A 14,073-nucleotide genomic window follows, 5' to 3' on the forward strand; every position below is an offset into this window, starting at 1 on the left:
AAATAAAGATCAAGTGGTTCACGGTAAGTCATTTTGGCTCGGAACAAAAGGTCTGTATTTCACCGAGGTGGAACGGAGAAATCTGCAAGGAACGTCACAGAAACGAGCTCCAAAACTGAAATGCATTTTTTGGTCTACAGTAGCACCTGTAGGTCTCACGCAACATGATAGCCCCGTAATGCCTCCTTCAAATGTGAAGAGAACAGGGTGTGTGTGTCCCAAAGAGAAGACAGTTAAGCCTACCTGTCTTTGTAGTACCCTGTTGATTCCAATGCTGGAACGGGGCCCTTCACACCAAGCGTGCTACCTCTGCGTCAGCAAGAACCGCGGCGTGGCAGCCAAGGGGAAGCGCCTGGGTCGGCGTTGGAGCTGACAGACCTTGCAGCTCACTGGGATGCTCACTGCTGAGCTTTCAATTATGCCTTCACACACGTTCACCAGTATATTTCTGACTTCAGGACCAGCACAGGACACACAGATCTGTTTGTCGTTGCATTTCCAGGGAAACACTTTGTCCCTTGCATGTATCAGCATTTTCAAGCTAGCGAGTTCCCAAAAGTCTTTACATTCCCAGAAACACAAAGCCTTCAATAAACATTCTCCTGCTCTCAGCTTGCAGCCTATGTGCCAGTCTAGCCAGCCAAAAATTTAATTTTAAACAGCATCAATTGCCCTAAAACCAGCTTCTTTGGCCAAACCTCCCCTTGCCCCCACCACGTGGATGACCTGCACGAAGGAAGTGCACAGCCGGGGCTGGAGTTTTGCCCACGCTGTTCCCGAGCAGCCTGGATAACCTGTACATAGCTGCCTGTGCACTCACTTACCGGCTGTGGCTTACAATGGGGGAAAAAAAAAAAAAAGAAAAAAAAAAAGTAGTCTTATCTTTCTGTCATCTCAAAGATGCACAGATTGGGGTGGACAAACTGGAGGCTGCCCAAAACCCACAGCTGTCTGGCTGCCGTCTGGCTTGCGGTAACTGCGCTGCAACCCCTCGCTTTAATTTGAGCAAGATTCATTTCGATTCAGCTCAGACACCTCCTTAGCGTAGATAAACTGCACCAAAATAAGCCCTCGTGAAGTGAATGTGTCCACCCATGTGTTTACATTGGCCTACGTCGACTTATGTTCACTCCACCGAAGCTGGTGCGATCGAAGCGTGGGCAGGATCGCCCAGAACGACAAGCCCAGACCCCCCCCCCCGGCCCCAAAATCCTGGAGGAGGATGCCTGGGAGGTGGGGGGAGGTTCCCAAAGCCCCCAGCCCCACAGCAGGGCAGGCTCGGGAGCTCTCCCAGCCCGGCTCAATGCCATCACTGTGCTCCCGGGGCCGCAGAGGGGCTCGCGGTGCTGGTGGCACAGGGATGGCCTCGGCGGATGGCTCGCTCTTTGTGCGTGCGTCCGCAGCGGGGTGACCCAGTAAACAGCTGAAGCAGAGAAAACGCACGAACAATCCAGGGCAGGGAGGCAGCAGCGAGGGGCTGCTGGTGAAAGGAATAAAAGCGAGCCTTTGTTCGCCGGCCGTGCCCCTCGCACCCGACTCCCACCCCGGCCGGCGTGACGTCGGGTGCCTCCATTTGCTGCGGAGCCGCGGGCTGACCCCGGCTGGTCCCAGCCTCCTCCTGCCACCCGCAGCCCCCTCCACATCCCAGCTGTGGGCTTCTGGCCACCCCTTTGCTCCAGATAGGGCTGCCATGGGGCTGAGCGGGGGACATTTTGCCCTTGGATGGCTCCCTGCCACTTCTTCCCCTCCCTGCGGCTGCTTTGCTGCCTGTGGGAAGCTGGAAGGGAGAAGAGCAAGCGCTTTTGCCTTGTAATCAAGAAAATCTCAGCTTCAGAGCATTACTTAACTAGGTGTCAACGAGGCAGTAGGTGCTATATAAGCAGGTACAGAGGCAGGAGTCAACAAGCCGACACCTGGGGGGCCTGCAGTCAGGATGCTAAGTCAACTAAGTTGGTCTGATTTCCACAGCTGAAGCAACTGAGAGTTTAATTTTAATTGGCACCTTTGGAGAGAAAACAACTGGAAAGGAAAAAAAAAAAAACTAGCTGGTGTCAAGTGCCTGAACATGCACTCCGGGAGCCCAAGCAGCGAGGCTTGGACCCGAGCCCTGCCCCGGGAGCTGGGTGTGCCGGATCCTTCACATCCAGAGAGGCTGTGGCAGGAGAAAGGCGGGTGTCTGGGGTGGGATGTGTCCCCCCCAGCCCCAATTCCCTCCCTAGTTACTAGGACCCATATCCCTATGCCTGTAAATGCAGCTCCTGCAGCTGACCCTGTCTGAGCATCAGCCAGAGAGGGACCTGCAGCAGCAAACCCTCTGCCAGCGTTACCCAAAATGTGGGGGGTGCCTGGGAGAGAGCAGGCAGCTTCAAGCGGGGTTATTCCACTTTCCCATCTACCCTCCCCTTACAGGCAGTCATTCCCTCACATCACAAAGCTTTTTTTTTGTGACGAAACTACACCAAAGCCTCACTGTGCTGCATGCAGCACTGGGTGAGCCAGCATGGACCTCGCTGGGCTCATCTGCTGTCCTGGGCTGGATGGATGCCTGGTACTAGGGCTGAGCATCCCCATGGCTTGCCCTCTGCTTCAAAATGTTTCAAAATGAGTTTTTGGGACAAATCCAACCAAAAAGTTGACTCACAAAATGACAGTGGGACAGCGTCAGTGCAAAGTGGGAGGCAGCACCCACATTCCTGCCCCGGCTCCTTTCACGTGACATTGCCCAGACCAAGCTGGGTCATCAAGCCTTGAGCATTCCCCTCCTCTTACAGACAACTTTTGGAGGGGAGTGTGCTGAAATCTGTGGAAATGAGGACTGGGAGAGAGGGGTTTTGTGGGGTGCCACCCCAACGAAGCAGCCGAGGGAAGGAGCACTTTGTGTGACGCCCACAGCGCACCATGGCTGTGCTCTGAGTCACCACCAAGCACGAGCTGCGAGGGAGCCCAGCCCCGGCTGTCCCAGTGCCAGCTCCCACTGCAGCTCTGGGATGGGATCTCGCAGCCTGTGCCATCCAGAAAATCAGAAATCCCAGCGAGATGGCCACCAGCAGCCTTAGGCTGCGTACTGTGCCCTGCCCAGTGTGGCTGCTGGATGGTTTCCTGAGCCGAGGCCAGACCTAGAGCAACCCGAGCCCAGCACACATCATTTCACGACCAAAACACCAACCTCAGAGGTGAGGGCTCTCAGCTTTTGTGTCACCATGGAGACACGACCACTGCAAAGGGCAGGGAAACACTGTGGTTTTGCTCCCTGACATGAAGAGCAGCTCTGGTAAGACGGGTAGCAAGCCCTTCAAAACCAGGTCTCCACACAGGCCCTCGGCTCAGCTGCTGTTTGTTAAAGTGTGGTTAGCAGAAAGAAAAGCCACACTAAAAATAATGCCTCAGCATTCCAGATTAAGTTGCCTCTGATGACTTTCCTCTCCAATCTGTGCTGTTTGCAAGTCAAAACAACTTTTTATTATTTTTTTTTCCCCTCTGCCGCCAGCTCTGAGGACGTGGCCTGCTGTCTGGCAACTGGAGCCACCTCCATCCTGCCTCCACAGTGCCTGGGGTCCTGGCATGCAGGGCCAGGGGACACCTTGCCCCATCCCATAGCAGGGCTCGTTGACATACCGATGGTGGAACAAAAGCAAACTCAGTGCCGCTGAGCTATGCAAGATAAACAGGCCACGTGTATGCCTCTGTGGTGCTTCATCCCCACCAGTGTTTCACTGTCACATAACTACCGGCCATCAGGTGTGCTAAACTCTCGCTGGTTACCTAATAAAAACGTGGTGCCCTGTAGGAACCTGTACGAACGCAGCCCTAGCTGTCGGCTTTAGGGATTGTTTGCATATCATAAACACGAACCAAACCAAAGGCAGGGAGAGGAGCGGCAGTGCTGGGTGCTGCAGCCACCACTTCATCGCACTGAGGCAGATCGGCATGAGCTCGCTGCCAAGATTTGGGAAGGACTTCTGCCTCTGGGAGAGCTGCTGCCAGGTGTTACGGGAACAAAAGGCCACTCCACAAGAGCCCTTCTGCAAACACAGCATTACACGCGTGAGCACAGCCACTTCAGTGTTGGCCAGCCGCAGCACCCCGAGCCGGCTCGTCAGGCAGCGCCTACTTCCTGCCCCTCGCTTATCAGGCCCCAGCCGATCCCCGGGGAGCGGCTGGGATCGCTCGTGCCGGAGCTGAGGGCTCCCTAACAGCTCAGGAGCAAAGTCCAGGCACATCGGTATTGCAGAGGGTGCTGTGCAAACTGGATGGGCTCTGGGGGTCAGGGCTGCACCGTGTGGTCAGTCCCAGTGGTGGTACAGGAACGAGAAACTCTGACAATTTAAGGAGCCAAACTACTCGGTTCTTCTTCCACCACCCACAGCTCTTTCAGGCTTGTACAGAGACTGTGATATGGTTTCAGCGTGATGCTCAGCCAGTTTCTCTCAGGCAGCAAGCACCTCCTCATACGAGCATTCACGCCAGGCTCATCTTTCAGCGCACAGATGCAGAGTGAAGGTCCCGCAGGCCTTTGACGAGCAACACACGTTTTGGGTAGGCCAAGGATGCTGCCCTTGTGTCTAACCCGGCACTGTGCACAGGAAGAGCACGGGATAAACAAAGCAATGTATGGAAGGCCTCCCCCCAGCTGCAGCGTGCTCCCTCGCCCGCCACAACCAGCCTTGTGTCCAAATCCTGCTCCTTGGCTACAGCTTTCTCCTCCCCCCTTGCTGGGTCCATGGGAGATAGAGAAATATTTGAGAACTGAAACAGCCCTGCTGCAAGCATGCATCCAAATAAAAGGAACACAACTGCTTGAAAAACAGTCACTCAGTCAGCTCTGGAGATAAGAGTGCTAGAGAAAGTACAAGCAGGGGGTGCCCAGCCTTTACATGTGGTCTGCAGTGACCTAAATAAGCTCTCTGCTCCTTCAATTACATGTCCCTCGGGGGATGCAGCGGCCGGCAATTAGAGAGGCAGAAAGGGTGATAGAGAAGCCACTCATGGTGAAGTCAGACCTATGGCCAGAACAACTCGTACGGCCCTGAAAACAGGCTGTGCTCTGGCCTGAAATGTAGGATGGCTGCTGCCAACCACCCAGCACCACAGCAGAGGAGCTGAGCGAGTGAGACATCCCTGCAGCTCAGCAGTCCTTTTGCTCTTTTCCTGAAAATTCCATCCTTTTGCTCTTTTCCCGCAAAATCTGAGCACATTCCACCCCCAAGCCTGGGCATGGGGAAGTGTAGAAACTCTCCAAGCTTGCATTTAGTTGTCCCAATCCCACACCCACAGCTGGGACATAAAGGGCCATAGCAGAATGACAGCGTGATCTGGGGGGCTCTGGAGGGCCAAGTGAGGACCCTGGGGACCGAACAAGATTTCTGCCAGGGCTGCCAATCCAGCACTGAAGCCTCAGTGAGATCCCTACCCCTATGGAAACAGGGCACGGCGGCCCCTGAGTAACACGATCCTTATACAAACACATTTTGGAACCTCTCCCCAGCTTCTAACGATATCAAATAATAATCAAAAATCCCTCCTGCCTCTGTTCTTCCCCTCCTGCAGCAGCCACCAACAATCAGCATCTCAGCTTGCTCCCAGCCTCGCCGCCGCCTCCAAACCCTTCTGGAAGGGAGCCACAAGGCAGGTCCCCAACCGAGGAGTACCAGCAGATGATGTTCATCTCGCAAATTGCACGGGGCATATCAGGTTGTGCCTCAGGGAGGGGAAGAGGCTGGGAGAAAAGGATCTTCTTCCACAGGCACCACTGGAAGCTAAAAGAAAATGGCTTTTAAGAGAGATCTTCACCCCTCCTTCCCGGCTATAAAGCAAAAGCACTGACCTCCAAGGCATCTGGGCTGAGCAATTCAAGTTTTCGAGGATGTGTTTAGCAACTGAAAGTCTCCTAATTGTTCAGAAAACAAATAGAGCCAAAATAGCAACAATACAAGCTTTTTCAATATGCGTCAGCCCTCACCATTTGTCTGGAGATTCAGTGATGCCAGTCTCATGAAAGTTTCAGTCTGTGTCATCTGCAGTTGTGTTTACAGCACACATCTCCAGCAAGAAGCAGGAGGAGAACCACCAAATAAATTCGCACTGGGACACTCACCGCTGATTTGGGCTGGATTAGAACCAAAAAGGACAAAGCAAAAGGTGTGCAAAGCAGCTTGGCCAGCTAGAGAGGCTCCGTATAAACTTTCAGTTTCCCATGGTTAACATCAGCAGGAGAACGCTTGGCAGCACGTGGCTGCGAGCCCTCGAACAGCCACCTCGGTGCGGTGCCTGGGAGATCGATACCGTTGCTTGGGATACAGGCAAAGGGCCCTGCCACTGACAGCCACCCGCAGGGGCTCAGCAGAAAACAGGATCCATGTTCCCCACCACCTGTTGAGCAGCTTTCCAGGGATCCTCTCTATTCCCCTGGGACCAGTCATGGTCCCCAGCAGCTGGCACGGCCCCGAGCCCAGCTCCGTGCCAGTGCAGGGCCGAGTGGGGAGCACAGCCCTTAGTTTCCAACACAGGGACAAAGTGGAGCTCGGCAAAACAGCGATGGTCTACAGGGGGCATTCAAATAATCCGCCTTCTCCTCCCAGGGTGTATCTCGCAGAGAAACCTTACCCGGGGATTACAACCACACCAGGCTGCTGCCAGCACAGTTGTCGCAGCAACTCTGCTTTCTCTGCCTTTTGGCATGCTTTCCCTGGTTGTGCAGTGTAACGACAGCGAGCAAAACCCGCTCCACACGACCCAGAGAACAACACGAAGCCCTCAGCCAGGAGCATGAGGAGGTGAGAGGCTCTCAAAGAGCCTCCGAGCTGCTCGAGAGGCAGTGGGTCACCAAACCCCGCTCCGGGCTGTGCCTTTCCTCGCCTCCGCTCGCGAACGGATGGCACGGAGGAAGGAAGAATTTGTCAGCAAGTTCCTCGGGGCCGGGAGGAAAACCCAGGCGCTGGGATGCAGCACGTTAAGCAGCACGGAGCCACGTTACGGCCCAGAGGGGAAACCTGGGCAGCGAGGACAGCAGAGGAGGGCTGGAGGACGCTCGCCTCTCTCTGCTATGCCGAGGCCACTCAAAGCCACTCTCAGCCCCCAAAACTTCGCTTTCACGGCCTCCATTCCTCGTGCTACAGCAAAACCCCTCCCGAGGTACAAGGCCTCATCCCCTGGGGTGCACGGGGCAGCTTCCCGGGGGGGGTAGAAGCACGACGAGCCTCATCGCCCCTCTTCTGCCCCCTCCCTGCTCCTCTCGCTCCCCCTGCCAAAAGCGCGGCCCTGCAGCCTCCTGGAGCGCAGCGGGCCGGAGAGGCTGGACTTCCTGCCAGACATAACACGAACCAGATGATGTGCGCCGAACAATGTCAGCACGCCCACCCCCAGGAGAGAGGAGCGGAGTGGAGGGGGGGAAGCAAGCTGGATGATGTTTTTGTGAACTCTCGGCAGAGCTGACCACCAGGCCGGAGGAGAACTGGTACGGCCGGAGCCTGAGCTAATCCCATCCCCGGCCGAGCAGGACTTTGTAGTGCAGGTTATGGGATGGATCCTTTGGAGCAGGGAGAAGGAGCCACCGCTGCTGAAATGCTGGCTCTCCTCGCCGGATATCTGCACAGTAACGTGGAGGTTTCAGCGGTGATCCCCCTCCAGCCGCCCCCCTCCAGCGGGAAGCAGCCAGAGCCACCAAGCACATCTGCAGCTGGCTCTAAATCCCAGCAAAGCCAGGCTCCTGCCCCGTGCTGATTTAACCCCTGTGCCGCCAGCCTTCCTCTGAACCAGCTCTGAACGCCAAAACCCTCCTCCAGCTGAGCTGCTCCTAACACGCCGCTTACTCAGAATCAATGACATTCCTGGCGCGCAGGAGACGATCATCCATTACGAAGAAAAAAGGCAGAGCTCTGACTCAGATGGTTCTGGGTGCCTCTGCCTCCACCTCCACGCACAGCTGCCATCAACAAACCCGTCGGGCTGAGACCTCCAGGGGACCGGCTCTGAAGCACCCAGGGTCGAATCCAGAGCAGCACAAATATTTTGCATCCTCCAGCAAAGCCCTCCCGGTGCCCATAACCTTCCCAGGGGACGCTTATGGGGCTTGGATGAGCCTGAAGCCCTCACGGGCAGCTCAGATCCGAGCAGTTTCCTGCCTCCAGCAGCCAGGGAGCTCAAACGAGTTATTAGGGCCCCCGTTTTTAGCAATCTGCCCCCTTGCCCTGGTTGCTCTGAGGGAGGAGGGTCCCTTAGCTTCCCCCAGCAGAGCCCAGTCCGCCAGCCCCTCGATGGCCCAGGGAGGGAGCGCAGAGCCGAGCAGGGGCACCCGGTTATTTAATAAATGGAAAGAAATAATAAACAGCCTGCCCCCAGCTGTCCCCATACTTAACCCTGGTTTCTCTCATCCTGCAAACCAGCCCCAAACCACAAAGGAGCGAGCACCAGAGCTCTACTCCCTGCGGGTTGCGCCCCCCGTACCCTCTCCAAAACTCACCGCATCCCCCCCCAAAAAAAAAAAAAAACAAAACAAAAAACAAAAAACCACCCGTCTCCTCGCTCACCTCCAGCGGGGGCAGGTCGGGGTCGAGCTGGGTGAAGCTGTGCAGCACCACGGGGCTGCTCTCGCCGGCCACCTCCAGCCTCACGCCGCCCCAAAGGCTCCGCGCCCGCCGGCAGCCCTCGAACATCTTCTCGGGGGCGGGCGCGGCGGCGGCATGGTGCCGGCGGCTCACCATGGGCACCGCATCCCCGGCCAGCCCCGGGATAAAGCGGGGAGGGGCAGGGCCCCCCCAACCCTAAACCTAACCCCTTAACCCCCTAACCCTAAGCCTAGAGGGCTGGGGGGGCGCGGGGAGGCGGCGGAGCAGCCCCGATGGCAGCGCGGAGCCGAGCGCTGGTTTCCTCCCCCAAAAGCCTCCGCCCGCCCCGGGGGCTGGCCCGGCACGGCTCGGCTCGGCCCCCCGGGGGACGGAGCAGGGAAAGGAAGGAGGAGGGGGGAGTTTGCAAAGGGGGCTGCCCCCCCAGCACAGCACGGAGCTGGGGGAAAAAGGGGAAAAAAGGGGGCGCAGGGGGGCGAGGCGTGGAGGTGCCCCTGGGGGGACGTGGTGCTGAGAGGGGGGATTCACGCCCCCAGGTTGGGAGCACCGGGGTCCTGAGAGCACCGCACCCAAAACCCAGCGTGAAATGTGACCCTACTAAATCTGGATCCGCGTGGGGATTGACGGCACGCGGTAATGCTCAGCCAGGTTGCATCTCAGCACGGGGGCTCAGCCCCCACGGTGCTGTCTGTGCTCAAAGCACTGCCCAGCCCCAGCTGGACTTTATGGGGTGGTGGCCCCATGGAGATGAAGGGACATTTGTGGGGCCCCATTGCAAGCCAGTGCCAGGAGAAGGGTCTGATCCCGTCCCCGTGCCAGCTCCCAGTGCACAGGGTGCTGGGCACCGGCGTATGGCCCAGCAGGGACACAGAGAAAGGGAGGCTGGGCTGGGGGACATTAGGGTTATGAATCCCATTTTAGAGCAGCTCTGAGCCCCCAAGCCCCTGCTGAAACCACACCACATAACTTTGCTTTGAGAGGCAAAGAAAAACAGGCAGACCTGCTCGTCATTCACCACCCCTCCGTGCTCTCACCCTCCCCTGCCTCTTCCCCTTCCCTCCTCACGCCCTGCCGATAAACTGCATCGCAGTTGCTGCTGACACCACCAAAACCCAGACTTTTACACCTCAGCTCTCTCTGCACAGCTGAAATAACATCAGCCTCCCAGGCCGGCCAGCCCCACGGCTTTATTTCCAAGGAGAACATGGAGCCACACTGCGCAGCCAGCTCTGCCCAGGGCACCACCGCCTGCACCTCCTGCCCGGGCAGGAAAGGATTAACAACGCTGCCAGGGCTGCAACACTCTTCAAACTTGAAAATTTACCAGGCAGGAGGATGAGCGAGGACAATGCGGGCTATTGTCCTGCTTATCTGGAGCCGCAGAGGGTCAAGGGGACCTCCAGGGACACCCTGGGAAAGGGGACACAGCCCTGAGCAAGGGGCTTTGCACCGCCCGAGGCAGCCCCGTGATTTTGGGGTGCTCCCCTGGGGGCGATGCTGATTTTACCGCTGCTGTGTCGCGTGGAACCCACGTGATACAGCGAGATGTGCTATAAAATGTGATGGTCACACGCATCGTTTAGCTGGGTGCGTGCAGGAATCAGGCAGCGCCCGGATGCGAAAGCTGGTGCCACCCCTCTGGGCTGTGGGGTCTGGTCTCTGGGAAAGGAGACCCAGCTTTCCTTGGGTACTCGGCTCTCAGGGTGGTGAAACTGCAGCCCACAACGGGAATCACTTGACTCTGCCCACGTGCACATCACAGATAATAGCAGCACTCATCTGCAGCTGGCAAAACCCTGCACAGCCCTCCAGCTCCGCCTGACCTCTATGGAAAGTTGCAGCTCTGTTTGATGGGCAATTTTCACCGGTCCCTCGGCTGACCACTAAAGACAGTTTCAGGGGAGAAACACTTTTGATAATGGATAATAAATAATATAAAGCAGGAAGGCAACTGAGAGGGTTTAAAAATAGCCAGCCGGTTTCCTTTCTCCTCTCCTGGGAACCTTCTGGGCCTGAAAAGCAAAACACTCAAAGCGGGGTCAGGAGCCCAAGTTCAGGATGTTTGCTCAGCGCAGCTAACCCCAAACACTCAGCCTTCAGGGGCCAAGCTCTTGAGAACCGTGAGACTTGAAACAAATAACTTTTCGGGGCTCCGTCTTTGCCTCTAAGCGTGGAGCTGAAAAGCACCACTTGGATCACACCCTCAAGCTTCTTCTCCCGTACACCCTTGAAGGTCGAGAAATTTTTGAAAGTTACCATGATTTTATAGGTGGGTGACTCTTGGAGCAGGGCATTTAAGGAAACCATCGGCGATTGAGTGACTCATTAAAAAAAAAAAAATAATCATTTTACATTTGGCAAACTCAGCAAAAGCTTTTCACAACACACCGAGCACTTTGCATTGACGTCAGCCGTAAATGTCCCGACGACTTCAGCAGGCGCAGGAGCAGAGACGGGTGCAGGAACCGGGTGCTGCGGGAAATCCCTCACTCGGTTTCTTTCCATCACCCTGCAATGAGCTTTTGACTGAATAAACACAAACCCTTGCACTTCCAAATCACAAACCTGCCCTCATCTGCCACAGCCTCCAGCCTTCAGGCTTCCCCACGCGGCTAACGATGCGGAACGGGTAACAACCAGGGGCTTCTGCAAACGCTACGCCAGTTCCCAACAGCTTTGGGGCAGCACCTGCAGGCTCAGACCTTGGCTTCTCTCTCAATACCAGGGCTCAGCACACACCCTGAGTTGTCTCCCCAGCACATTTGAGCCCTGAGCTCATCCCACAGCCCCTGAGCATCCCCCAGCTCCCCCAGCCCTGCCGACGGCTGCCCTCCTTCACTTTCTTCCACTGCTCCAACGCAGCACGCTTCCTGCGGGACACGACTCGTGCTGACCCTGTTCCCGTACTCCACATCATCGGGGCTCTTCCCCATCAGTCAGGAGTCTGGGAACACAAAGTTTGGGAATGGGAGTCGTCACATTATCGTGGCTGGCACCAGCTCAACAAAACACATCGGGTCAGTCCCCGCAGCACTCCATACCCTCCTCGTGCCGTAGGGGCTGGGGAAGCCCTTTGCGTCCCTGTTTGTAAGGCACTTGGGAGGCAAAGCGCTGTCGATAGAAAAGAATTATTAACTGGAAGTGGGGCTGTCTGTTACCGCTTGCTTTGAGTCCTGAACCAAAACTTTCTGGGTGTTCAGATTTTCATTGGAAACTTTCACTTCCACTGCCCCCACCTCTCCAAGGCCCAGGCTTCTACTGGAAAATTACTATTATTATTATGAGCGTTTCTTATAAAACAAAGAACCAGCACCACTTCCTCTTCTCCTCTGGGGAAAAAACCTCACAGCTTCTGCAAGACGGGGCAGTGGTATCAGTGCTCTCAGTATCCCCTGCACGCCAATGTGAGGTTAGAGCAGCAGCTCCCAGAATTTATTTGGGGACTGATGGATCCCACCCAGCCCCATCTCTCACAGCCCCAGTTCTCACTCGTGATCACGATCCATGCCAGTTTTTAACCAGATTTTAGGGGCGAGCCAGACACCGCTGGCCAGGGTGTTTTAGGAATCCCTCAGCCCAGCTGTTCAGACCCAGGTTTGGGGTATTTCTTGGGCCCTTTCCCTCCACACGAGCTCTTTGTGCTGGCAGGGGAAGGCTGAACCTCTCCATCCCGCTCTGCTGGGCTTGCTTTCCTGCAGCCCCCGCGTGCAGCTGGGCCGCAGCACCTCCTGCGGAGCCTCCTGCGGAGCCTGAAGCTCGGCGGTGGCAGCGTAATTATGCCACCAGCCTGGAAAACTAACGAGCTTGCAGGAATATTTCCACTCCATCCTAACGCTCACACCAACCGCTTTGCCATAATATTTGAGCGTCTTGCCTTAGGGCAGCAGGTGATAACGTAAGCCTCGGGTTTTCAGACCTGCTGACCTCTAGAATTCGGCAGAACAAGGCCGGCACGGGGCGCACGGGGAAATCAAAGCCACTTTCTGCGAAACAACTGACCACAGCACACCTCGTGTGGACACTTCTGGGGAAAGGCGCATGGGGACGTTGCCACAAGAAGTCACGCAGCCACGTACGGCGAAAAGAAAATACCCAGAAAAAAAAAAAAAAAAAGAGGCAAAACACGACTGCTAACATTGAAACCCACCCAGAAGGCCAAAGACAACAAGCTCCATCTTGGGAACAGCACCAAGAGACCTCACGGCGCTTCGCAGGGCGGCCAGCAGCAGGGGGATGCAGTGAAACAACCACAGCAGCTTGCCCAGGGCTGGTTGGTTTTTTGGGGAGGATCACTGGATCCCCAGGAGCTTTTAGCACCAGGCAGCCCCATGTCAAGCAGGAGCTGCTGCCTCTCCCCTTCAGTTGAACTTTGGGCTCCCAGAGCCGAGGTCAGCGGGCACGGGGCTGCTGCAGCCGGACACACCGCAGACAGGGAGACGTCTTTCTTGAGCCATTTGTCTTGAAAGGCGGCTTTTATCTCCCTATCACCTTTCTGCCGGAATGTTTCAGTCAGCTCTTTTAACAAATACCACCTAAGGTGCTCGTAACCAAAAGAAAAACAGGAAAAACATTTTTCTGTGTTGCTTAGCAATCAGCATACGGCCAGCTTGGGGCTCCCAGGTGCTCTGAATTACTGCAGCTTTCACCCTTGCTTGCACTCCTCCGCTGGATAGCAGCGAAAAGGCAAACCACTGGTAGGAAAGAGAAAGGTTACGAAGCCACAGGAATTGGCAGGGAAAGACAGGAATGGGTGTAACCCCTGAAGATATGATAATTTCCTTTCCAAAATCAAAACGGGCCCTCTCATCCACCAGGAAAATAAGACGGCGCGGTGAGATTTCATAACGTGTGCCAGAAATACAGAGCTGTTGGTTGCTGACATGGGGCAAGGAGTTGGCAAAGCACCCCTGGGCCTTGCAGGGTCCCTGCTGTGCTGCTTCCCAAAGGGAACTCAACCCATAACGGGATTCCCTGGGCATTATTGAGTGTTTCCTTCTCCCCCATGCCCCCTTCCAGCCTGCTGCAGCTCCCTACAAATCACCCGGATGGCAAAAAGGGCTCCCCACGGCCAGGTGGGGTGCCTGGACTGACACAGAGCAGGGCTCGGGCTCTGCTCACCTTTCAAGGTACCTTCAAGGGCAGCGAGCACATTTTTCCAGTGCCGGTAAGGAGCCGAACTGACACGTTCAGCTGAATCTCGTAAAAGGAGCCTCTCGGAAACACGAGGACCTGGCAGCGGACCAACAGAGAAATCCCGACGGATAACAAAGAAACCTTGCTCATCGCCAGCTCCTTACCCTGGCACATTTTCCAGCACCGTGAGCATCCCCCGGTGCTGAAACATGTCTGGGCACACGTAGGGGAGGGAACGGGGCCGTGGAGCTGCTAAGAGGCCCAAGAGAGGAGCACAAAGGCAGGGGAGCAGCGCACGGAGCTGATGCATCGTGCAGGTCTGTGTCCAGAGCTAAACGTGGGACCCACGCAGGCTGCAGAGCCACGCTGAGCAGAACTA

General features: G+C 56.2%; 1 protein-coding gene across 4 annotated transcripts in view; it reads right to left on the reverse strand.

Moving 5' to 3' along the window:
• RALGDS (ral guanine nucleotide dissociation stimulator) overlaps positions 1-14,073 on the reverse strand; it is a 47,864-nt gene that overhangs the window by 14,276 nt on the left and 19,515 nt on the right. For 2 of the 4 annotated variants that reach the window (XM_084494058.1, XM_084494056.1), the window contains exon 1: positions 8,526-8,847. The exons of the other annotated variants lie outside the window; for them this stretch is intronic. In XM_084494058.1, the coding sequence (XP_084350184.1) occupies positions 8,526-8,699 (174 nt within the window). In that variant the 5' untranslated portion in view covers positions 8,700-8,847. Of the gene's footprint in view, positions 1-8,525; positions 8,848-14,073 lie in introns of those variants that run through there. 4 annotated transcript variants of the gene reach the window in all.

Source organism: Aythya ferina (genome assembly GCF_964211825.1).
Source record: "Aythya ferina genome assembly, chromosome: 20".
NCBI classification, from domain to species: Eukaryota; Metazoa; Chordata; class Aves; order Anseriformes; family Anatidae; genus Aythya; species Aythya ferina.